At 42.6% G+C, this 24,390-nt stretch overlaps 1 protein-coding gene across 2 annotated transcripts in view; it reads right to left on the bottom strand.

Annotated features, from left to right (window-relative positions):
• The window catches only part of LOC137273094 (G-protein-signaling modulator 2-like), a 234,008-nt gene that overhangs the window by 100,857 nt on the left and 108,761 nt on the right, over nucleotides 1–24,390 (bottom strand). For both annotated transcript variants that reach the window (XM_067805542.1, XM_067805541.1), the window contains exon 4: nucleotides 16,127–16,262. In XM_067805542.1, the coding sequence (XP_067661643.1) occupies nucleotides 16,127–16,262 (136 nt within the window). The remainder of the gene's footprint in view (nucleotides 1–16,126; nucleotides 16,263–24,390) is intronic.

The raw sequence follows: 24,390 nt of genomic DNA, 5'->3' as shown, positions 1-24,390 counted from the left end.
ACTGAGCGAGTGTGGGTTTATTGAGCGGTTCCAATTGTTTACCAGTTAGTAGGTAGTATTCTTTCATTGCTTCATCGACATCGTTGAATGTTTGAACGGCATGGTTTTCACGCTGGAGTTGTTCGTTAATAAAATCGATCCTCTGGAGGCGTTTTTTAGCGTACTCGGCCTGTGCCTTTTGTAAGTTCTCAGTAGCGAGATCGTGCCGCTTCCTTTCTTCCTGTATTTCAGCCGCGTGATCATCTCGTAGTTTCGAGAAGAGGAAATTACTCCCGGAAAATGCCAGGGCATTCACTAACGCCCCACCGACCATCATAGCTATCGTGGCCATCCCTATATTTATTTCATTATATTATCAGGTATGATCCCTTGTTTTACTAGGATGTCTTTTGAGGCCATCGCCATACCAAGGTTCATTATGAGCATACCCATATCCTGCAGGTTGAAATCTAGCTTGATAGTTGGTTGTTTAAGCACCATTTTAGTCAACCGAGCGTACCCTACTGCTAGACTGGCGACCACTGTGGCGTGGTATGCGTCGTTGACGAACGTTTTCCCCTCAGACATTATGTATATGATATAAAATATTAAAATTATAACATGATATGCGGGTCAATAGTGGGGGTTACATCACTGTTTGGAGGCACCTCACTGTTGTGGGGCTCACTGTGGGAGGGTACCCCCACGTATAACCATGTTATAACCACGGCAGCAGTTACGCCTACAGCCAACAACAGTCGGGTTGGGTTGGTCACTTTATGTTGGTTACACCACCGTTTTTTACCGGCAGCTACTCTCTTAGGATTCTTCTGTCTGGTTACTGTTGGGGGTACCCCCACTGGGGTCACTTCCCTCACTGGTTCCTGTGAAGGGGTCTCCACCGTCACCTCGGGAGGGGTTTCCCTCAGTTCCCCCACTGGGGTTTCCTGTGCAGTATCCATCTATACTATTATTATTATTTTTTCTCTCAAATTGACAATGCTTTGCCGTGATAATCGCCGCCGTCACTGGAGCCAACAACATACCATATTTGTGGTACAGCCCGCAGCTGATAGAACTCACGGCGTGTTCGATAAAAGGGTCTTTCTCGAGGTCCTCCCACAGGTAAAGTCGGCGCTCTGGTGGAATGGGAAGGAAGTGTGATACAATACCGGTGTATATCTGGGTCATAGCCGATCCTATTGTCTTTGTCATTTCTGCTCCGAGCCGGGACTCGTATCTAGCGTACAGCTTATCGATTTCTTCGGCTGACATTTTGTGAATTTTATCCGGAGTGTAGTCTCCAAAGTAATGTTTGGCTTTGCCGCCAACAGCCAACGCCACCAGTTTCTCTCGCTTGGGGGAATCCCCCACACCCCCAGACAATTGTTCGAGCAATTCCTCACACTCCATCTTATAATATAACAAGTAAGATTTAGTTTTAACTATATAATACCCGATGCAGACAAAACACAGAGAAATGAAGGTTAAGTTGCACACGACAAATACTTCAAATATCATAGCTATATGCTTAGCTTTGGCTAGCTTTGCTTAGCTTTGCTTAGCTTTGCTTAGCATACTATATATGCTACTGGTTGGTCGGTCTTGAGCACGAGCTTAGCGTGTTTAGTTTCAGCGAGCTGTTTCTTCACCCGTTCCCGTTCTAATTTACTCATCACATCGTTCTCTCTCAAACACTCCTCGAACGAATCCCTGTCCTTGCAGTGAAATAAGGCCACCCATCGCGTCTGCTCCCTGAGGTCTTTCAACACCGAGTTGAACTTCTGCGTTAGCACCCAGACACTGTGATTTGCATGCCGGCCGGAGAAGGCCAGGTACGATAGCATGTCTCTCTTTTTTGTTATCTCGCGATTAGCGCTGCAGTCGTCCAGTATAAACAGCGTCGGTTCCCCTTTAAATTTCTCGTGAAGAGCTTTCAACCAGTCCTGCAGGCGTGTTCCAGGGTCGATTTTGTGTACGTCCGGGTCCGTCATCACCCAAGGTCGCGCGTACGTTTTATTCATGCTTAGAGTAGGGCACATGATAACGATGTTATCGAACACATCCTTGTAGTAACCCTCCAACATATCCAACACGAAAACGGTCTTCCCACAGCCAGTCTGCCCGCACACTATGGCGCAGTGTGGGTCAGTGGGTAGTTGTGGGTACCCCTGGGGGCACCCCCCATCAGTAGATGGCTTGCACGAATCTCCCATTGTCTATATTAAGTTGCGCGTCCATAATAACGTACAGATATAATTTCAACTTACCAGCGGGTTGAGCCTTCTTAGTAATCTGGATGGTTATCCCTTCGCTGCCGTTATCTATACGGCGCCCGCTACCGTGCAGTTTATCATCATCCGTGGATCGCATGTCCAACCATAGGGCGTACTTGGTGGTCAGGTATTCACCGATCTGCACGGAGCCGAGGTTCAGGTCCTTTGTTATATAATCCCCCACTGGTAGCTTTTTTTATTTCATCCCACTGCTGGTGTGGTCTCATGCCATGACTGAACAGCTGGTTGGGCACGCCCTCGATGGTCACTTCCACCTTTTCAATCTCGGGGTTGAAAAACTTCTCGCTGTCCCTCCGGAATGGCTCGTAATCCTCCACGGGGACGACCAGGATACCTTTCATCGATCGCGCCGGCACGTTCAGGTTGATATTCCACACAGTGTCGCTCTTATCTCGCACGACTGATCTATGCCTCAGTACGCGATCGTACAGGATAGCCATCTTCCCAGAGTACTGGCTTCGAACCTGCCTGGCCAGCTCCGGGCTAGTGACCATGTCGAACTCCAGAGAGATGTTGTCTATGACATAACTGGCCTCATCACCGTTCGACGTAATCACTACTTTGCTATAGTCGTTAAACGTGAGCTCGTATTCGAACCTATCACCCAGCGCGGCCTGGTAAAACGGCGCGTGTCCCGTGAGCAACTCGAAGTCGAGCGGCAAGCAGAATCGATTCCCGTATGCTCGAGCGATGGCCTTTTCACCGTCCGATAGCTTGTCTAGCTGGTCTGGCGTGAAGATATACCCTATGCGCGCCCGGGTTGATTTGCTGATACCCTGGTACACATCATTGACTCGTTCTCCCTTGCTTTTCCAGCAAGATGATAGCTCGACCCACGTTCCGCACTAGCTGGCGTTTGTCGTTGTCGGAGGTCAACGTGATATTGAACGCCAGTCGAACAGTGCCTGGTACAATGAGGTCATTCTCACCAAGGTTTGGAAATCTGAGGGTTAGGGTTAGGGTTTGATTCTGGTCTATCTTGCTGGGATTGTTGGTGATGGTCACCGACTGGCGCACGGCTCTGGCGCCTAATGGCTCTCTCAATCTTCTGAAAGGATCTAATTTTCTGCCGTACATTGTTATATAAATGAAATATATTTTTAATACTAATGGATGAAGACATACCTATGGATGATATGCGGGGCGATAGTGCCCAGGCATTCGATGATGACCAGGAGACCTCATTCTCGCAAAGTGACGAGCTCCTTAAGGGCGCCGTCGACGATTATTACAACGCAGTTGAAAATAGAGACAACATCAAGCCGTTGGGAAGGGAATATTCCAAGTTTACCCTCAGCAATGGCACGCTGCGTTTGAAGGCTCGCCCGGAGATCGATCTCGTGAAAAAACGCAAGAGAGAACCGCTTGCTTTATCAACACTGAGCAGTCGACATGGGAGTGACTTTATCCGCGATGAACTAGGCTTCATAGATTACAGTGGCGCGCGACCTAAGCAGTATCCTCCGAAGTTAGTTCAAAGTCTGGAAGGCATCAGGGACGCCACATCAGATCAAAACATGACTTATGATATTAAAAAGGTGTTGGCCGACTACGAGAACAAGCCCTTCCCGGGGCTCGAATTTACCGTTCGGGAACTGCGGGGGTTGGATCTGACGATGCAAACCATTCGCGGACATCTCGCGAAAAGCACGGCCAAAATTAGCGTGATAGACGACCACATCGCCTATGAAAAGGAAAAACTCGGTGAAACTGAGGACGAGTCTATGAAAGCCACCATCGAGGAACAAATACGTAATTTGGAAGAGGAAAGGCAGACCTGGCTGGAGACAGCATCCTCCTTCAAAGAAAAGCTTAGATCCCAGGTCAGCCGTGTGCGGGAAACCATCAATCAAGTCCTCTACCGAGACACCACGTTAGCAGACAGGATTCGGATATTGTTCCGGGAGCAAGGGATCACCATCGCCAGCATTTTAACTGCATTGGGTTTCATCAAATCAACCCTGGTGGTGTCACTGACAGGGGGTACTGTGGTGCCTGCCGGTGGGGGAACTCCCACACCTGGCGGTGGGGGTGTTAAAGACTGAATAAAAAAACTCGGGGAAGGCGTAGCTAAACTGGCTGGTAAAGCCGCCGAAGCCCTTCCCGGCATCCTGGGTAGCATCGTCTCGTGGTTGTTGGGCGCTCTGGCTAAAACTGCCATGTGGCTCAGTCAAAACATGTGGGCAGCCATCGTCGCCGTGGCGGGTCTGGTGTACGTAGCGGCTAAGAAATCTTTAACCAAATAAGTCCCAAAGTTACCCCACCAACCACCAGGGCCGTTTTATTATCGATATGCTGCTGATAGGGGGGTACCCCCACATGAATATGGGGGTGTGTGGGGGGCACATGAACTTTAGACTCCGGGGGTGGCGCCACTATACCCGTTTCACGTGGTGGGATGTGTGGGATATAAGGGGTGTTAATATCGGGGTTGATACCCAACTTTTGATCCGCCGTGGCTATGACTATTTTATTGTTATAACCCACCACTTTTTTTACTCTCAGTTGCATATCACTCGGAGCCATGTACAGCCCCACGCCGAACACGTAATTGACTTTCGATCTGGCGTATTCTAACACGTTTTGGTAACGGTCGATAGCCCGCGGGAGATCAACTGGAGAATTGACAGCATCCTCAACGTTGGAAACGAACTGTTTCTGAGCGTCGTAAGCAGTTCCCTTACCGAGGATGTTGGAACGCGTCATCGACTGCGCACCCAACAGCGCCCACACGTACGTTCGAATCGAGTCGTTCAAGCGTATTGTACCAGCACGAGTGAATTCTTTCGATGTTTTTGAGATCATTTTAGTCCAGGCTGTGGCTGCATCAGGATTGGTTTGCTTTATACAGCTGACATGGATCTTTTCATTCGTTGTGGGGCCTGTAAATGTATGACGGTTTGGGTTGTATGAACCATCTTTAGAACCGGCATAATATGTTCCGGACCTGTAGAAGTACACGAGAACTATACCGAGACCATGGTTCACACCAGGAAGGCGAAAGTCTTTATTCGTTGGAATCTCAAACTCCCCACAAACACGTTCATAAGCGCGTTTATCATAGGGGTTATTCGTCATACTCCACGCTTTATCTTGGGGAAGAGGAGCACTTATTTCCTTCAATATTCGTCTCGTTTGATAATAAATATGAAACAAAATGACTGCCTTACTCAGTTCGTCTATACCGTAGTCTGGTGTCACACCCGACCCTGTCGTCGCACACCACACAGCAAAGTTTAGTTGGTTCTGCCAAAACTGCATTGGGTTTTGATTCCAGTTTACCACCGCCTGCGCGTTATTAACGGACACGATATAGTTTTCAAAGATATTAATAAAGGTTGTTTTAAACCCCGTACTACCTTCCACCACGATTTTCAAGTGTGCTAAATCCATATTATAATATATAATTTATATATTATAATATGTACATAACACTTCCAGGAATAACGAGCGGTGAGGCCGTTCAGCTGACGCACGCGATCGATAACACGTCAGGTCAACTCGAAGTCGCACTCTGCGATATCACCTACCTACCGCAATGGACTAACATCAACGCCAGCAACAATAAGCTGTTCGTCAGTGGAACTCGCAGTCAGATAACTGACGGCTACTACAGTGTGTGCTCTCTAAACGACGAGGTCTTCAAACCCCTGGGAGCCGAACTCAAGATGAACGACTCAAACGGTACAGTGGTGTTAATCAACAACGGAAGAAACCCCTTGAGGCTCGGCCGACCATTAGCGAGGATACTCGGTATGTCTCCTGACGAGATAAAACCAACAACAACCGTCACAGGCACGAAGTTACCCGACCTAGTACCGTACCGAGAGCTGTAGATTCATCTCGGTCAGGTGAGCACAACGTACAACATTCAAGGAGGTCACCCTTCCACTATACTGAGAGCAGTGCCGGTGAAAACTGAGAAATACAACGACGGTAGAACCGAGTCGTTTTCACCACGGCAGTATAAGAGATTAACCCAGGGCAACATACCTGAGCTGACAATATCGGTGTTAGATATAAATCATAATCCTGTAAATATAGGATACCTCAGCTTAACGCTTCATGTAAAATGACCAGCGCACAAGGGCCCGGAGTGAAAAAATGCGTCAATATCGGGCTCTCCGACCTCGGAGACACACGCGGTTTCGACGCTCCCGGAGTAGATGGTAAATCGTACGCCTTGCAACTGAAAAACAACATTTACAAACGCGTTGAAGTCTCCGGTGGAACCCTAAGTGATATAGTAGATACCACAAGAGCAACAGTCAACACTAAGTACGCCCTTGTCAACACCGGTAATAATAATTGGATAATATACCCATCGTTCGGGGGTAAACTGTTCGACTTAGACGATGTTGAGAGCACTACCGTCGTCCAAAACAAACCATATATGCTCGTCTTCACCGAAGATGACACGTGAGTGTTGTTACCTGATAACGACTGGTTTCTCAATATTAGACTCGTCTCCCCTTACGTGTTTACTGATAACAAAGACAACCACCTAAACAAAGTCGTGAACAATGGAACCCTGCTCGTGGCTTATGTCCCAACTCAGAGACGTAGCGTAGTCGTCAGCCCAGTCAACACTATGGCAGCCCACATGCTATCGAGTAAACTGACCATACAAAACGTGACATTGCAGTTGGTGTCTGAATTCGAAGGCGTGGTCAAGATACAAGAGAGTCTACCGGCAAACTCAACACTGATCATCAAAGTCTACCTAGGGGAACCATCGGGGAATGATGTCGAGATCGTGAATGGGATCAAACTCGGGTGGGTGAAACGACACCAGTATCAAGTTTGCAACGTTTACGTGCGGGTGGGTGTTGGAGCCGACACCAGTCTGGAGGGGGTCAACGTGATCGTGGAAAACAAGATATCACTAACCAAGATCTTCCTGCCTGACAACATACACTTCATGGGTATGAAGTTCACCCCTGAATTATTATCAAAAAACCAGTTGGAAATTATATCGTAATAGTATAATAATGACCAGTCATCCCAACACTACGCTTAACGACCTAGGAGATACGGAGGGATTCGATCAGCCTGGTGAGGAAGATGAATTATACATCCTGCACTTCAAAGACAACGTGTACAGACGGGTGCCGTTACCAGATTTAAAAGAGCCCAAATGGCTGGTCAACTTAACATTCGCCTCACCTTATATCACATTAAAAGATGGGGTGGAAGAATTGGAGTTGGTCTCTAAGATTAGGAATAACGGTATCTGGCCCGGGGATTTCATTTCGGAGGGTGAATTATACATGATAACTCTTGGTATCGAAAAAAATATGTTAAAGTCTGTACCAAAAAATAAATTAACATTTAGCAATAATTTTTATAGTAAATATCTTGATAAAATATTACTCCCTTTCACACTCATCATAGAAGTCTTCTTTTCCTATTTAGGTAATGAAAACACCTCAAGAGTACACCAAATTTTACCCGGGGTGTCAATACATTGGCAAACCGAACACTTACACAAATATTGCCGTATTGTTATACAACGGGATACCTACGCGGACCCTATAAACCGCTTAATAAGCCTCAGTGGGGTTTTTATTACAACAGAAAAGTATATTAGCCTCTCACCTATTACCCTGACTAATAAGCTAGATCTTGTAGACTTCAAATTCATTAATAAACTTTTAACTGAAACCCAATTAAAATATCTTTCAAAATATATATTATAGGATGGGTCTGTACCCAGTCGTAGAGGAAGTAGCGAAGACGCTGGAAACCGTAGATGGGTTCCGCTTGAGGCAGTTATGTGATGTGAAACGCCAACTAGAACAAGACCGTGACACGCGGAAAGCACTATGTAAAAAGTACAATAGAGCTTTCAATATCGTGGACGGGGCTGACACTACCCTTATGGCAACCAGCATGGGATTAGGGGCGGCAGGCGTTGGGTTGTTGGCTACCATCGTGGCCGCACCTATAGTGCTAGGTATTGAAATAACAGCTGGGGTGGCAGGGTTGGCAGGGTTGGCGCTTAAGTTAGTATCACGCAGACTGCATCGTAAGGCATTGAAACACGACGAGATCAGGGTTCTGGCCGAAGCAAAGCTCAACACAGTGAGTGAGCGTATTTCCACGGCACTCTCTGACAGTAAGATCTCAGAAGAGGAGTTTCGTTCAATCCTCTCTGAACTCACAAAATATAACGGAATGAAACAAGATATTCGGTCCAAGTCTCGTAAGTCTGCTATCAGCGAAGACGAGAAAAAAAAGTACATAGAACAGGGGATACAAAAAGCCCAGCAAGCCTTTATTACGAACACCAAAGTGATCGTAGGCGGTTCACGTTAAACTGTTTCATCGATATAAACATGACATAGGCCGCCAACTTTTAGTAAATAAGGCGTTGTAGAGACTTTTTTAAAAAGTGGGATCCAGATAGGGCCCTAGTGAGGTATCTACACCAGCCGGGGGAACACGAGGGTGATAGCCGTAAGCGAGCCACCGATCCTATATGGTCAGTCAAAACTAACAACATAGATAAAGTGGATATGAAAGCCGACGAACCTAACTTATACTACTTGAGGGATGGGCCGGGTAGGGGGTTTGTAAGAGAAGAATTATTGATCGTACCGTACGGCACAGTGTTACCTCCAACACACGTTAAGTAGTAGGGGTAATAGTAGCAAGAGCTAAGGGCCCAACCAAAGCCTTATTTAGTAAATAAGGCTTTGTAGAGACTTTTCTTGAAAGTGTTTTAGAACTGTCATTCCCTATACTACTTGATGATTGAGATGTATATTTGCTAAAACTGGTTGTAAATGCTGACTTGTAACACTTACTAGTTAAAATGAAGCTGTGCCCAAAATGTACCTTTACCCAAAACAGGCCCCTGTGAATCTTAGTACAACATGATTGGTTATCATGCTTACATGTTGTAAAATTGACCCATGGATTACACTTGCAAAGAATGCTGTGAATAATGACTCAGTTTGGGGGACACAATTAACAAGTAATTGACTTAACAATGTTTTGCAACCCTAATTGGGCCCCTTGAGGTTAAAACAATATGCTTGACATTGACATGTTTCTCAGCATGACTACCTGTCTAAAAACTGCTGTAATTTGTATGTAAATAAAATGACAGTTGTAAATAAGTCATTATGGCACAGTGATATTCAGACTTCTTGTTACTTTTCATGGGAACATAAAACCCATTTTGGGCCCCTCTGCAGTGAAATTACACCTCAGATCATGTAAAATGCAGCTATTTTATGCAAAGCTAAGTTGTCTCTAAACAAATAACATGTTTTCAGCCAATTCTGTTAGTGGGCCAAAAACCACCCTTATCATACCTTGTCCTTTACATGCGTATATACAAAAATCATGGGATGACGGGCAAGTATATCCTTCTCGGCAAAACTGAGACCTGCTACAAGAAATGCACTGCCAAATAACGAGGCATGCACATGATGACCATGTGAAAAGATTTCATCAACTAAACGTGTAAAGTGTGCTGCAAAGGCATCAAATGCCATTATCGCCGCTGCAAGGCCCACATTTTTTCACTGATTCTTAATTTTTTTTGTCAGTCTGAAAGTTTAACTATCCAACGTTTTGGTGGGGTTGCTACTGCTTAATAGCGAGGCATAGTATGCAAGCGAGACACCAACACTGTGGAAAACCCTTCAGATATGTGAAACCCTATTAGAGAGTTGACTTCACTTCTGAACACAGCGAAACTCCAGATCCTATCAGAGATTTCACTTCAGAACATAGCAGCAACGCCAACTGCTCAAGAACTGAAAAAGCTTGCCCAAGAACAAGGAGTAATCCCATTTGAAGAAACCTCAGCTGTTGAAGTCGCTTGTCATTCCTCCTCACAAACCATCTCCCACAGTGAAACAACTCAAGCTCCTGGTGAAGGAGCATTGAGTAAGAGGTTATTCGCATGAGGAAAGCAAAGCTATTTTAACTGCTGGAGCAACGCAAACCACTGGAACTGGAATACGTGCTGACCAGGCACGCCACATAAAAGTATCTAAGAGGATGGAGAATGAACGTCAACAAAAATATTAAAGTTGATGACCTCAAATCCCGGACCACCGCCAAAGTCGGAAAGGAACTGAACCATCTGGGAAGCCTAAAATTTCAACTCATGGTGACAATGTCACTGGACAAACAGCTGACGGACGGCACCACAAAACACATACAGCTTTACTTCAGAGACAAACAAGAAGTTGCAACTGAGACCGTCGACACTTCCATTGACACCTTGCTCACACAAAAACAAGAAACCCTGAAACACTACATGGACATGGGCTCAGTTTAGGCTGTGGACATGGTCAACACAGTGTACCTGTATGTAGCCAAGTACAAACCCTTCAAACACTGTACCTGAACATGCCCCTGTACTTCAATAAAAAGTCATGGTGAACGTCAAAAACAAAGGTGACGATTGTTGTGATGTTTCCGACCAACTCGCATTCGGACAGACTTTCCAGCTATCCAAAAGACAACGGACTCAACTGGGACAGCGTAGACAAACCCACGCCCATCTCTGAGATATCCAAAACAAAAAAACCCAGAATGGCTGCATAGCCATATCAACGCCTTTGGACCTAAAGGGAATGAAACGATACATCAGTTCAGTCCCCTTGAGAAAGAATGTGGACACAAAACCATCGATGTATTCATGATCCAGCGAGGAGACAATTATCACTATGCGTGGATCAACCATTTCAGCGCATTGTTGTATGACCAATCGAACTACAAGGAAAAGAAATACTTTTGCAAACAGTGCCTGCACGGCTTAACATGAGTCGACCTGCTAGAATTGTATCAGGATGATTACCAGGGCGTAGGACAGACAGGCATCTGAATCCACATGCTAAAGGAAAATGATGACTTGAAATTCATCTACTGCAAACATCATTCATTACGTCGTCTATCATTGACATGGAATGCTTTTAAGTGGCCCATGTTTTGTATTGACTGTCAGTAATGAACAGCATTGTCTGTGACGTCACAAAGTGGAACATGACATGACATAGTAACATAGTCCACTCATATGGCCCTACATATAAGTCATAGGAAACTATCACGCTTATATTCTTTCATCTCCCTACGGATCATACAACCATGCTGCCTATTAGGCACAATGAACCAAACACTCACATTGCCAGCACATCCTGACGGGTACCCATTATGCATCTGAGATAATTTGGGTCTAAGTATCTTGTATAAGGGTATCATGCAAATGTGCCCACCTCGGAACCTGAACCTAGGTGGCTCCATCAGAGACTGAACCCGGTATAGGAGGTCATTTCTTCCCCGTGAAAATAAAGCATGAAAACCCTGTAAATAGCAAAAGGCACCACTTCAGGTTCTGATTGATAGATCTACCAAGTTTTGCAGAAAAATAATAAACAGTTTTTGAGTTCTGCTCCAGAAACGAAACATACCTCTTAGTTTTGAGACTATGTCAGAAATGTTTCCATCGAAACCGAGAAAATAATAAATCACAAAAACCTGTACATAGCAAAAGGCACCACTTAATGTTCTGATTCTTATATCTACTAAGTTTTGCAGAAAAATATTGAACGGTTTTTGAGTTCTGCTCTGGAATCGAAGCCAACCCCACCATTAGACTAACACCAAAATGTTCCATGGAAAAACAAAAAAAATATAAATGTCAAAAATCTGTAAATAGCAAAAGGCACAACCATAGGCTGAGATTACTACATCTATCAAGTTTGGTCCAAAAATGTTGAACGGTTTCTGAGTTATGCTCCGGAAACAAAATGATTATGGACGGACAGATGAGGCGTCGACTATATCCCCCCACATTACATGCCAAAAGTAGTCCGGTTCAGTGGGCATGGCTCATTTTTTTAAGAAAAAATAGTACATGTATACTGTCACAGTATTCAGGGATGAGAATGGAAATTTTCATTTACAGCTGAAAACTAGTCGGGGGTCTAGCCAGGTCCAGGGCGGAGCCTGGTCGGGGGCCCAGGGGGGCGAAGCCCCCCGGAAGCTCCTGGGATTTTGGCATTTTACACACTAAATATGGCTTCTAAAATCAATATTAACACTGTATATATATTTAGACGTTTCAGAAAAATGACTCTGGGGATGTAAAAAAACGCGGATTTCCGCGGATCCGCGGAAATTTCTCATCCCTGAGTATTTCCCACGTCAGAAAACAAGGTATTGTCAGCCTAAATAATATCACATGATAATATTGCAAACTCACTCACTATAATCAGCAGCTCCCTGAGAAGTCCTAAACTACAGCAGCATTGAAAGCCAAAAATCAGTCTCCATACTGCCACAGACTTCAATACCTTAAAAGTGTTACTTAACAGTGTCAGTTTTATATCAACATTTCATTTTTTCTCAATTTCCATTCTGTTTTATACTCTGACAATAATTACAACAAACAAAAAGTATGGGAACACCCTAAAATTTGACAGGCATACTTATACTTAATCATGGTGAGGTGATATATACTTTAAGGTAAAAGCAGCTTTTTGAGCGCTTAATGGGTGCTTGAAACATGTTAGAACATAAAGTGAATGAACTAAATTCAATATTCGTTGAGTTTGAGTGAAATGAAACACTGTCAAAAACGGTGGAAAACAGAGGTTTTGAAACACACCACCAACAGCCAAGAGCATGTGGAAGACAGACTTCCTATGCAGCTCGTGGCAATTGGACACTGGCAGTTGTAAATCACTTCCCAAAGGCTTGGAGCACAACATATTGGCCATATGCCCTTGATGTTTTCCTAGGTCTTCCAAGGAAGGTCTGTCCTGTACTCTGTGTGGTCTGGAACCAGTCCCTCAGTCAGTGAATGACAGAAGGAGACACCTGGTGACAGCACACTTTCTATGGATTCACCATCCTGTAACCATGCAGTTGGCGCCAATGTCATGGGCACTTCACAGTATACCCTGTTGCATGGTGAAGAAGTTGTGAGGCCACAATACTGTCTATTGTTGCTTCTAAAGGAAACACTGCTATAACCTGCATAGGAAGTCTATCCTCCACATGCAGTAGGCTGTTGTGTTTGGGAGTTTGAGTTAAACATGGTGCTGTTTTGTTTTGTTATAGTGTCTAATTCAGGACAACCATCATCCAGATATTTCTAAAAAAACAAAAACCTTTTTAGATAAGCCACATGAGACTTATTTGTTATTTTTTAATCTGCATTCTAAATCCTTATCACCATCACAGTGTACATTGTGTTGTCAGCCACCCTGTTCCACTTTGTCACACATTGTATATGATATTTGTGGCCTTTATTGGTCATCCCCCTTGGCTGTGTCTGTCATCACTGTACAAGGAAATGCTATTGTTTCTCTCTCTGTCCATTTTAGAGTCTTTGCCTGTCCATTGTTATAAAAAACTGTATGTAGAATATAATGTAGAATATCCCACCTGCACACATCATAATGTAGAATATATCAGCTGCACACATTATAATGTGGAATATCCCATCTGCTCACATTATAATGTAGAATATATCATCTGCACACATTATAATGTAGAATATATCATCTGCACACATAATGTAGAATGTCCCACCTGCATACATTATAATGTACAATATATCATCTGCACACATTATAATGTGGAATATCCCATCTGCACACATTATGACGTAGAATATCTCATCTGCACTCATTACGGTGAGAATATCTTCTGCATTCTGGATAGATATGAGCATATATGTATATATATACTCACATATATGCAGAAGAAATGACCGCGAGAAGGATACTGCCGGTCATTGGAAACGCTCATTGTTATGGGAATGCTATCCACGACCTGGTGAGGGAGCAAGAAGGATGGAGTGACCTCTACCCATTCCCCAGTCTGCATGCACTGTTGATTGTCTGCCTGTTGCAGGACATGAGTATCAGAGTGAAACATTCCATGGTGTGGTACCTCCTGCTGGACATTGTGTCACTTAAAGACGAGCATTGACATGAACAGGGTGGTTGACAATATAGACTGTGGTAGTGACTAAAACATAACAAATAAGTCCAATACGGCTTGGCTACAAAGTTTTAATTTTTTTAGGAATATCTCGAAAATGGCTGTCCTGAATTAGACACTTTTAAGTTTCAACACTTTTGTTTTTCGCTATTTTTGACAATGTTTTGTTTCACTCAAACTCAATGAAAGTTGAATCAGTTGCGTCACTGCAAGTTCTAACACGACATTTAAAGTGCCCATTAAACACAAAAAGTTACATCTATCTTTGAGTATAAATGACCTCACCATGATTAAGTTTATATATGACTATCAAATTTTCTAGAGTACCAGGTCTTGTCCCCACAAACAACAACCGTCAGACTGACCACCACAGATGATGTCTATGCATCTTCTTGATGAGGTAATTTATGTTGACAAGATACTCTCCTTATCACCCTGTAACACACTGCCCTTCAACAGCAACCTGTATTCATTCACTTTCAAAAATATTTCACTGCTGCCTCTGCAGTACTAAGCCTTGTCTGCACTAATTATGTAGAATGTCCCACTGGCACACGTTATGACGTGGAATATCTCATCTGCACTCTTTACGGTGTAGAATATCTTATCTGCATTCATTAAGGCGTAGAATATCTCATCTGCACTTATTATGACGTAGAATATATCATCTGCACACATTATAATGTAGAATATCCCATCTGCACACATTATAATGTAGAATACATCATCTGCACACATTATAATGTAGAATATCCCACCGGCACACGTTATGACATGGAATATCTCATCTGCACTCTTTACGGTGCAGAATATCTCATCTACACTCATTACGATGTAGAATATCTCATACAAAACAGCGTTCACTAAAACCCTTTATGATGACATAACTGTTAATCCAAGCCACAACCTTCCATGTATAAAGACTCGTAACCACTTATCTTGGAACTGTAAAACAAGTACATATCCACCAAGAAGTTGTCCAGTACAATTAAAATATTGCTGAAGGCAGATATCTACCGTGTAACGAGAATATGAAGGACATAACTGAACATAGGACAGGTGGGAATCTGAAATATTATATGTTTCATAAAACAAAGAGAACAACATTAAAGTCTATGTCTCATGAAAATGATCAATATAACTTTGTCATAATAAACTGAAGATAAGACAAACTGTATGTAGACACTGCAAGCAAGGAAACAGTAATTGCGAGTCATTTGAGTGAGTTTTAAGCTACTTACAGCAACATTCCACCAAAATCATGGTAGGGGACACCACAAAAGAGCTTCACACACTGTACCCAGTGGGGAATCGAACCTGGGTCTTCAGTGCGATAACCAAATGCTTTGACTAACAGACAGCCACGAAAGTCAAAAGAAAACAAGACTGTTTTTACACAGATTGAAAGTGATCATACCATCAAATACTGTGCCTGCTCAGCACACATGAACTGAGTAAGCAGGGATGATACACACAATTTCAAGTACTTTTGGACGTTTTGTGTTGTTATTTTATTTTGACTATTTACCAGATGTTGAAATTTAGCAATACCTTGCTCTGATGTCAGAATTTAACAATACTCGGGTCCACAAGAAAACTTTTTTTGTGACAGTGGACTAAAATGGACATAAATGTAAAAAGTGATACTCATCCAAAATAATGCAAGTTAAAATTAAACATGACATTAAAAATTAAACATAAAGTAGATCACCATACTAGGGAGCTGAAGTTAACATACACCTGTTAATCCTGAGGTCCACTGCATCCAGGCCAGAAAGCACAACATCACAATAGCGTAAACCTAAACTGACAAACAGTTGAGGTCCTCTGCACACGACTCCTGCAGCTGAGTAATAACAACATGACAACTGACTCACCTTGTCTCTTATTTCTCGGGATATATCCAGATGTCGGACACAGCACACAATGGCCTCATCGAACTTCCCAAGGACTTTTAGAGTGTTTCCCAGGTTGCCACTGGCTTTGGCTTCCCCCATCCTGTCAGCTAGAGCTCTGAAACACACCATCACAGAATAATACAAGGAATACATACATATTACATTTGGATGTTTTGTATTGTCTGTTCAACTTGTTGCTCCGATGACATCTCCGTGTCAAATTAAAACATCCTACTGGATGAGTAAGATGTTCTATATTGATCATATAACATCTCATCTTGCATTACTCTGGAGCTTAAGAAAACAAAGAAATGATGACCTTTGGAGAAAGTAGAACAAGAAGGGGTTCAATGTGGAATCTAGAGTGCAATACACAATTTCACATCATCCGTATCACACCCCTATATTACTGTCCTTAGTTACCGTGGGTATGCAATAGAACAGTCTAACTAATAACATGGTGACACCAACAGTACAGTAGTCTAACTAATAACACAGTGACACTAGCAGCACAATAGTCTAACCAATCGCAGAGTGACACCAACAGTGCAGTAGCAGTATAGGGAATGGTGGTTTTAGCTCACATGGCCAAGTTGCCTGCAAATTTGCAGGGAAAAGAAAAAAGTACACCACATCTGAGACTAATTATACAACTACTTTTCATCTGCAAAAACCATTCACGTATAAATTTACAGAGGTGTGGGGAAACCCCACACAATGGTATACCTATAAAATAATTACTGTGAGTTTAAATGTGTGGGGACAAAACCCCACAGGGAATTCCCCATATATGGTGGTGGCCCAAAACTCCCTATTCCCTATACTACTCTCTATAAACAGGTGCTGCTACGACTGTTGTCAACAGCCCAATTCCAAATGCTCCTAATGCCATGTTAGTTGCCATTAAAGGTGGTATCAGCACCATCTATGTAGTTTAAAGCTCTATTGTATCTTTTATGTATTGATGCCCAGATATCACGCTTTTGTTCTAGCTGATGTTTAATTTCACATATGTGTTTCAGTCGAAATCCGTCTACACTTCCCTTTGTTTCCTTCTTCACCTATGGCTGGATACAGCCTCATTCTATTTGTCTATAATATAGTTTATAAATTAGTTTTTAATTATCTGTCATTTAATTTTTTATTGATATATTTTAAGCCTATAAGGTTTATATTATCGTACAGGTAAATGGGTGAGATATTAATAGGTGTGTTTTCACCCATAATACGAATACTATCGAGGCTTATTGATTGCTTATAGTCTTGTCTTATTAAGATTCGACAGCTTTTATTCTCAAGCCTTTTAAACCAAAATATTCTAAGACCATCTAAAAGTATTCTGGGCTTGGAAATTTCTGTGAGATATACGTCTATAATTAGTGTTGTGTGTGGTTTCATACCATATGAATCCAGAAAAAAATCACATTAGTAATCATATATACTGTGAATGACTAAACTGGCATTCGAGTAGACTGGGGCTAGCATAATGCCAGTGTGACCTGGTATTCGTAACACTTGTATAGAATTATCTTTTAAGGGATTAAAGGATGTGAGAAGGATGCCATTGTTAGTAATTTTGGAAACGTAATCATTCTGATTAAAAATGATGTAAGGGTTGGTTAGTGTTATTTTAATTAGCCACTCAAGTTCTGTAAAATCTGCTAGTGGGATGACTGTATAAGAGGTACAGTGTGGCTTCCTCACCAGGTAAATTGAATCTCTTGGTGTCTCATAGATCATTGAGTGTTACATTAGAGCTTACCATAGTTTATTCTGATAATATCTCAAGTGTGAACTTTAAACTAATAAAATTGATGTGCTTGGATAGAAAAATCTTGGGTAGAGATAAAGTGTCTTCCACTATCACCGTTACACCTTGCAGACTGGTGTGTGAATCACCCCCCACCCGTAAGTAAATTGAGCAAACGTGGACCTGGTGTTTTTTAACCCACCGGAGTTTGATTCCTTTCACGATCTCAATATCACTCTGCAATGGTTCACCTACGTAGACCTAAATGACTAGCGTGGAATTCCCGGAAAGGCTTTCCAGGATAGTAGTCAACCATCGAATTCAGTAACCAACTGTAATACCGCGCTCTCTCCAGGTTTACACTACAGCATGTGGGCTTCTCTACTGGAGACTGGTGTGATGGCTACACTGCGTCTTTGTGATGGGACATAAGCCACGAGCAGGATTCCGTTATTTACAACTTTGTTTAGGTAGTGGTCTTTGTTTTCCATGAAAACGTATGAAGAAATTAGTGTTACGTAGAGAAGCCAGTTGATTTGAGATGGTAACATCATCCACCTGTTGTCGTCAGTGAATATTAGATAGTACAGTTTGTACTGATCTCTGGTTTTTGTTCTGTTGAAGTCTTCTAAATCGAGCAATTTACCACCAAACGTTGGGTATATTCTCCATTCATCTGCGTGGTTGCGAACTATATGGTATTGTGTGTTGCTGTCAGATCCTGATGTAACTAGGTTAAAAAGTCTTAGTATTACCAGATTCACTGACGACGGGGACTTCAACATGCGTGTTAATGTTGTTTATAGGCTTAAAAGCGTGTATTTCTGTGTCATCAAACTCAGTAGTATCACCTAGGTCTGACAAACTTGTATTAATGCATCTTTTTATTCGCATTCCTGGGCCTTGATTACTAGCCATTATTGTATATGCAGTGTTACGCTAAAGTAACTTAAATCTATGGTATTATTTTTTGTATCTAAAATTGTTATTTTTAATTCAGAAATATTACCATTTATCAATTTTTTATACTGACGCGATGAAAATGACTCGGTGTGGCCCTCATTGTATTTTTCTGTTTTAACTGGGACAGCCCTCGACAACGTGGAATAACGTTCATTTTGTACATTATCCGTTGTGCTAAGCTGATTGAGATGGACACATAGCTCGCGGTATGGGTATTTCAAATGGTGGCAGATCCCCTAGCATCTCCACCAACGGTTAACTGAGTTTAAGTGTGTTTTTTCCCCTAGCATCTCCGCCAATGGTTAACTGAGTTTAAGTGTGTTTTTTCCCTTGCTGTTGTTTAACACTACCCATTTGAGTCATCTATTTTAAGTTCAGCTCCTAATTCTTTGAAAATTTCATCATTGAGAGAACACACACTGTAGTAACCATCGGTTATTGCTTGTTCAGCTCCACTGATGTACAACACAATATTTTTTTTCCACCTGCTGATGTTTGTCCATCAAGGGTGGTAGGTGATATCACATAGTGCTATTTCGAGTTTCCCAGATGTGTTATCAATAGCGTGTATAAGTTGAATGGTTTTCGTTATATCTGGAAGAGTAATGTACATATTTTAATATAAATTATATATAGTAATAATATGTATAAACCCGAAGTACGTTAGCCCCACAACGACAACATAAATGCCTCCGACTTCACAAACATGAAAATCTTTGTTGATGCGGATGGTTCGTATTTCAAAGCCGGATTCATGGATGTGTTTGAACATTATGGGGTTTCTGCCACAAACGTGAACACTGTACACGCATGGTTTAACAACCCAATGCAATTCTGGCAGAATCAATTCAATTTCGCAGTGTGGTGCACGACGACTGGATGTGGTTTGACGTTGACAGACACTAGACGTGATGAACTCAGTAAACCTGTGTGTACATTTCACATATACTACCATATCAGACATATTCTCAAAGAATTAAGAGCACCAATACATAAGGATATGGCATGGAATGCAATAAACAATCCGTATGATAGACGGGCATACGAATGAGTTTGTAATGAATTCAGTGTTGATCCGAAGATGGACTGGCATTTACCGGGGCCGAATCATGGATTAGGCGTTCCAAGCTAGGGAATTAATACAGTGAAGCCTCGTTAGTCTGGATGCCGATAATACGGATGTCTCGTCTCCCGGACGATTTTAGCTTGTTACCAATTAATGCCTATATATTTTGCCTCGGTAATCCGGAAATTCGGTTTCCGGAACCGGACGCTGAATAGCTGTAACCAATCAGTAAAACAAACAGTAAATTGCTTCATTGTCCGGACACTGTAAATCATGTTCACGAACGGTAACAACGCCTCCCTTGCCTCCCGGGCGATGTTTACGTAACAGCCCTCAGTCATTGGGAACAATAAACATTGAGTTGACATGATGAACTCTTGTTAACTTTTGAGAAACTTTTTTGTATTGTTGTGCTTGCTATTGGTCATTTTATAAGCTTTATAACATTAAATGTTTATGATTTGTTTAATTCAGAGTCGTGTCTTTTTTGTAATGGTAAAGGGAAGAAACTCTGAGACGTGGGATTTTATTCAGTAGTCCAGATGATTCGCATTCCAGACGAATTTGCTGAAAAACACAACCGTCCGGATTAACGAGGCTTCACTGTACACATAACATTGGGGGGGGGATTTTGCCACTGCAGGGGATATTGACATCTTTTCTGGTGCGAGAACAGTAAAAGAGCTCAGTGATGATTTACTGAAATAAGGTATACTTAGGCAGGACTTTGCTTTGTCAAGTAATGAATGGAGAGATGATCGTATGAATTTTAAAGGTGGTGTTGCTTTCGCTATTCAAAAAGTGGAGCAGCCTCCTAGTTCGGAAGATGGTTGGAACAGTTTGTGGCTAACATTGAGGATGTTATTGCATCACCAGTAGATCTACCTAGTGCTATAAAACGATACCAAGACACTTTGCAATATGTCAGGTCAAAAGTCGACTACTTGTTCCGTGATATGCGTCTCCGAGTGATATGCGTCTGAGAATCAATAAAAATAACAGGCTACAACAATGAAATAATCATCACCACAGCCGACCAAAAATTGGGTGTTAATGCAGACATCAATGCCTCCCACACACTTGGGGAACCCCCACTGTGGTATCACCACCAGAGCCAAGGGTTAATCCAGGAGGTGTGGACCCCACAGTATCATCCACTGTGCAGGTGTCCGATCAACAGCACATCGATCGTAACACAGCGCTGGTTGTTGGAGATGTTGCAGTTGGCTTCTGTCTCATTTGGCTAAAAATTCCCTTGCCGAAATGTACACCAGCCCAGCCAAGGCGACGATGAATGCCCACAGATTTTGACCAAGCCACATGGTAGTTTTACCCAGCATGCTGAGCAGCCACGATACGATACTAGCTAGGATACCGGGCAGGGCTTTGGCAGCCATACCCGCAAGTTTAGCCAGAGCCTCTCCAAGTGAATTCAGATGTCTATGGCATCACCACCTGGTGTGGAGTGTGGTGGAACCCCACTGTGGGAACCCCCTCCAGTAACAGTACAATAGTTGATATGATGAAGCCCAGTGCTGTCAGAACACTGGCAATGGTGATGCCTTGCTCTCGGAACAATATTCATATCCAGTCGGCCAACTTGGTTTCCTCATTCAGTATTCTATCGATTGTTTCCCGAATGCGGCTGATATGGGATCTCAGCTGTTCACAATTCAAGGAAGCGGATTCTAATCGAGTGCATCTCTCGTCTTCTAAATTACTAATTCGTTCCTTGATACGACTCTTTATATCCTCGTCTTCCATTTCGCTTAGTCTCTTTTTCTCATGAGCTATATGCTCGTCGAGTTCGTTCAGTTTTCCCATGTTCTTTGCGAATTCTCCGCATATGTTACTAGTTTTATATTCTCATCTGTGATATTCTAGTTGTTTTACTGTCCTTCGTTGACAGGTTTTATAATAGACATATATTTCATTTCAGAATTAAATGTTCTCGTCACGATATGGCTGAGATATTGCCGATGTGACGTAAAATTTTAACTCACTCACTCACTTCTCCGCATATGTGTTTCAAGGCTTCATCTAGGCCATACAGTACCCTCATTGGAAATTTAAACCCCGGCATCGATGCTGTCCGTTGCTTCTGTAGCACGCTGTGTAATGTCACCACTACAGCTCCGTTCGGATATGGTAGCTTGCAAATCTTGAACGACCTTCGGTTCCATTTTGCACCACCGTAGTCCTGCATGTTTAGTTTTTCACAGATAAATTCAGTACTATGGCGACAGGCTAGAGTTCACAAGGCAAGTGGTTTTCTAGTGCGCCTGGTAATGAGGTCAACTTCCGGCTTATCCTTAAGGCGTAGAATGCCCTTTTTATCTATAAAAAAATTTGAATAATCTCAACTCTGAGGCTCGATGTAGTTTGTATGGCTTCTTAATCCATCATAATAATCGTCTACTGCTGGTTTTAAAAGTTTGTCGCTCAACTTAGTAAACGAAGTATCTTCGTCGTAATCAACATCAGGAGGAGCAGTAGCTCCAAAATCTTTAATTTCAATATCGTCCATAATTAGAAATTATATTAGATATATAATAATCTAATACGGTAGAAGGCTAAATCCTTTTCGAAGATTAAGAGAACCACTAGGCGTGAAAGCCGTGCGCCAGTCGGTTACTATTACAAACAACCCCAGCAAGATAGACCAGAACCAAGGATTGTTGGTTAGATTCCCAAACTTGGGTGAGAACGATGTCATAGTGCCAGGGACAGCACGATTGGCATTTAACATCAAGTTGACTTCGGATAACGACAAACGGGAGCTCGTGAATAATGTGGGCCATGCTATAGTCAAGAAGACCACCATAAAAACTAGTGGCAACCAGGTGCTTAGCATAGACGACAGCGATGTATATTACTGTTACACAGACATATGGAAACGTGAGGGAGAACGCGACAACAGCATCTACCAAGGAATCAGCAGCAGAAAATCAAATAAGTTAAGTATAAGGTATGCATTCACACCAGAAGAGACAACTAAACTATCGAATAGTGAAAAAGTAATTGCTGAAGTGTATGGGAATACTTTTTGTATCCCACTAGACTTGCTAACTGGGCACATACCGTTTCACCAGGCCGCACTGGGCAACAGGCTGGAATACGAACTAACATTCAATGATTACAGCAAAGTCATTCATACGACGAACGGTGATGAGGGTAGTTACGAGATCGACAACATCTCATTATTCAGTTCGACATGGTGACTACTCCGGATTTTGCCAGGCAGATTCGAAATCAGTACTCTGGAAAAATGACCATCCTATACAATAGGATACTGCAACACAGAATGACAGTATGTGACAAGAGCAACACGGTATGGAATATCAACATGAACATGCCAGTGCGATTGATGAAAGGTATTTTAATCATACCCATGGATGAATACATCCAATTCAATAGAGACTGCGAGAAATGTTTAAACCCAGAAATCACCAAAAGAAGTGACTATAGCGGGAGTGCCTAATCAGTTATTTAGCCATGGAATGAAAGCATACCAGCAGTGGGACGAAATAATGAAGCTACTGGCGATCAAACGAAACTCAATAGTCAACAACGTGGCCAGTGACCTGGATCTATACTCCATGAATTTCGGTGATTACTTAACAACAAAGTACGCGTTGTGGTTGGATATGAGATTGACAGATGATAACATTCTACACGGTAGTGGGCGTCGTGTCGACAACGGAAGCGAGAGTATAACCATTCAAATAACGAAGAAGGCTCAAAGATCTGGTAACTTAAAACTATACTTATATGTAATTATGGACACACAACTTAATATAGACAATGGGAGATTCATGCAAGCCATCTAGTAGTGGGGGACACCCCTACTATAGGGGTCTACCTCATAGTCCACACTGCGCTATAATATGCGGGGAGATGGAATGTTGGAAGACAGTTTTCGTACTGGATTTGTGCGAGGGATATTATAAGGAAGTATTTGATAAAATCATTATCTTGTGCCCTACTACAGACATGAACAAGACTTTCAAGGATAGAGCTTGGGTCATGACGGAACCAGACGTACACAGAGTCAACCCAGGGACACAGCTACAAGAGTAGTTAACATTGTTTCACAATCAATTTAAAGGAAGGAAAACCGACGTTCATCCTGGATGACTGCAGCGCTAATCGAGAGATAAGAAAAAAGAGAGAGACATGCTATTGTACCTGGCCTTCTCTGGTCGGCATGCAAATCACAGCATCTGGGTGCTGACACAAAAATTCAACTCTGTGTTCAAAGATTTGAGGGAGCAGATGTGTTGGGATTCGTTCAAGGAGTGTTTGAGAGATAACGATGTGATGAGTAAACCAGACCGGGAACAGCTGAACAAACAACTCGCTGAAACTAAACATGCCAAGCTTGTGCTGAAAACCGACCAACCAGTGGATTACCAAGTAATAGTTTAGTAAATTTTAGTAATGGCCTGCGGCCGGCCTTTGTTT

The sequence above is a fragment of the Haliotis asinina genome, chromosome 2 (assembly GCF_037392515.1).
Source record: "Haliotis asinina isolate JCU_RB_2024 chromosome 2, JCU_Hal_asi_v2, whole genome shotgun sequence".
Taxonomy (NCBI): domain Eukaryota; kingdom Metazoa; phylum Mollusca; class Gastropoda; order Lepetellida; family Haliotidae; genus Haliotis; species Haliotis asinina.
Note: the sequence above shows the minus strand (reverse complement) of the source record. Positions and strands in the feature narration are given on the sequence as shown.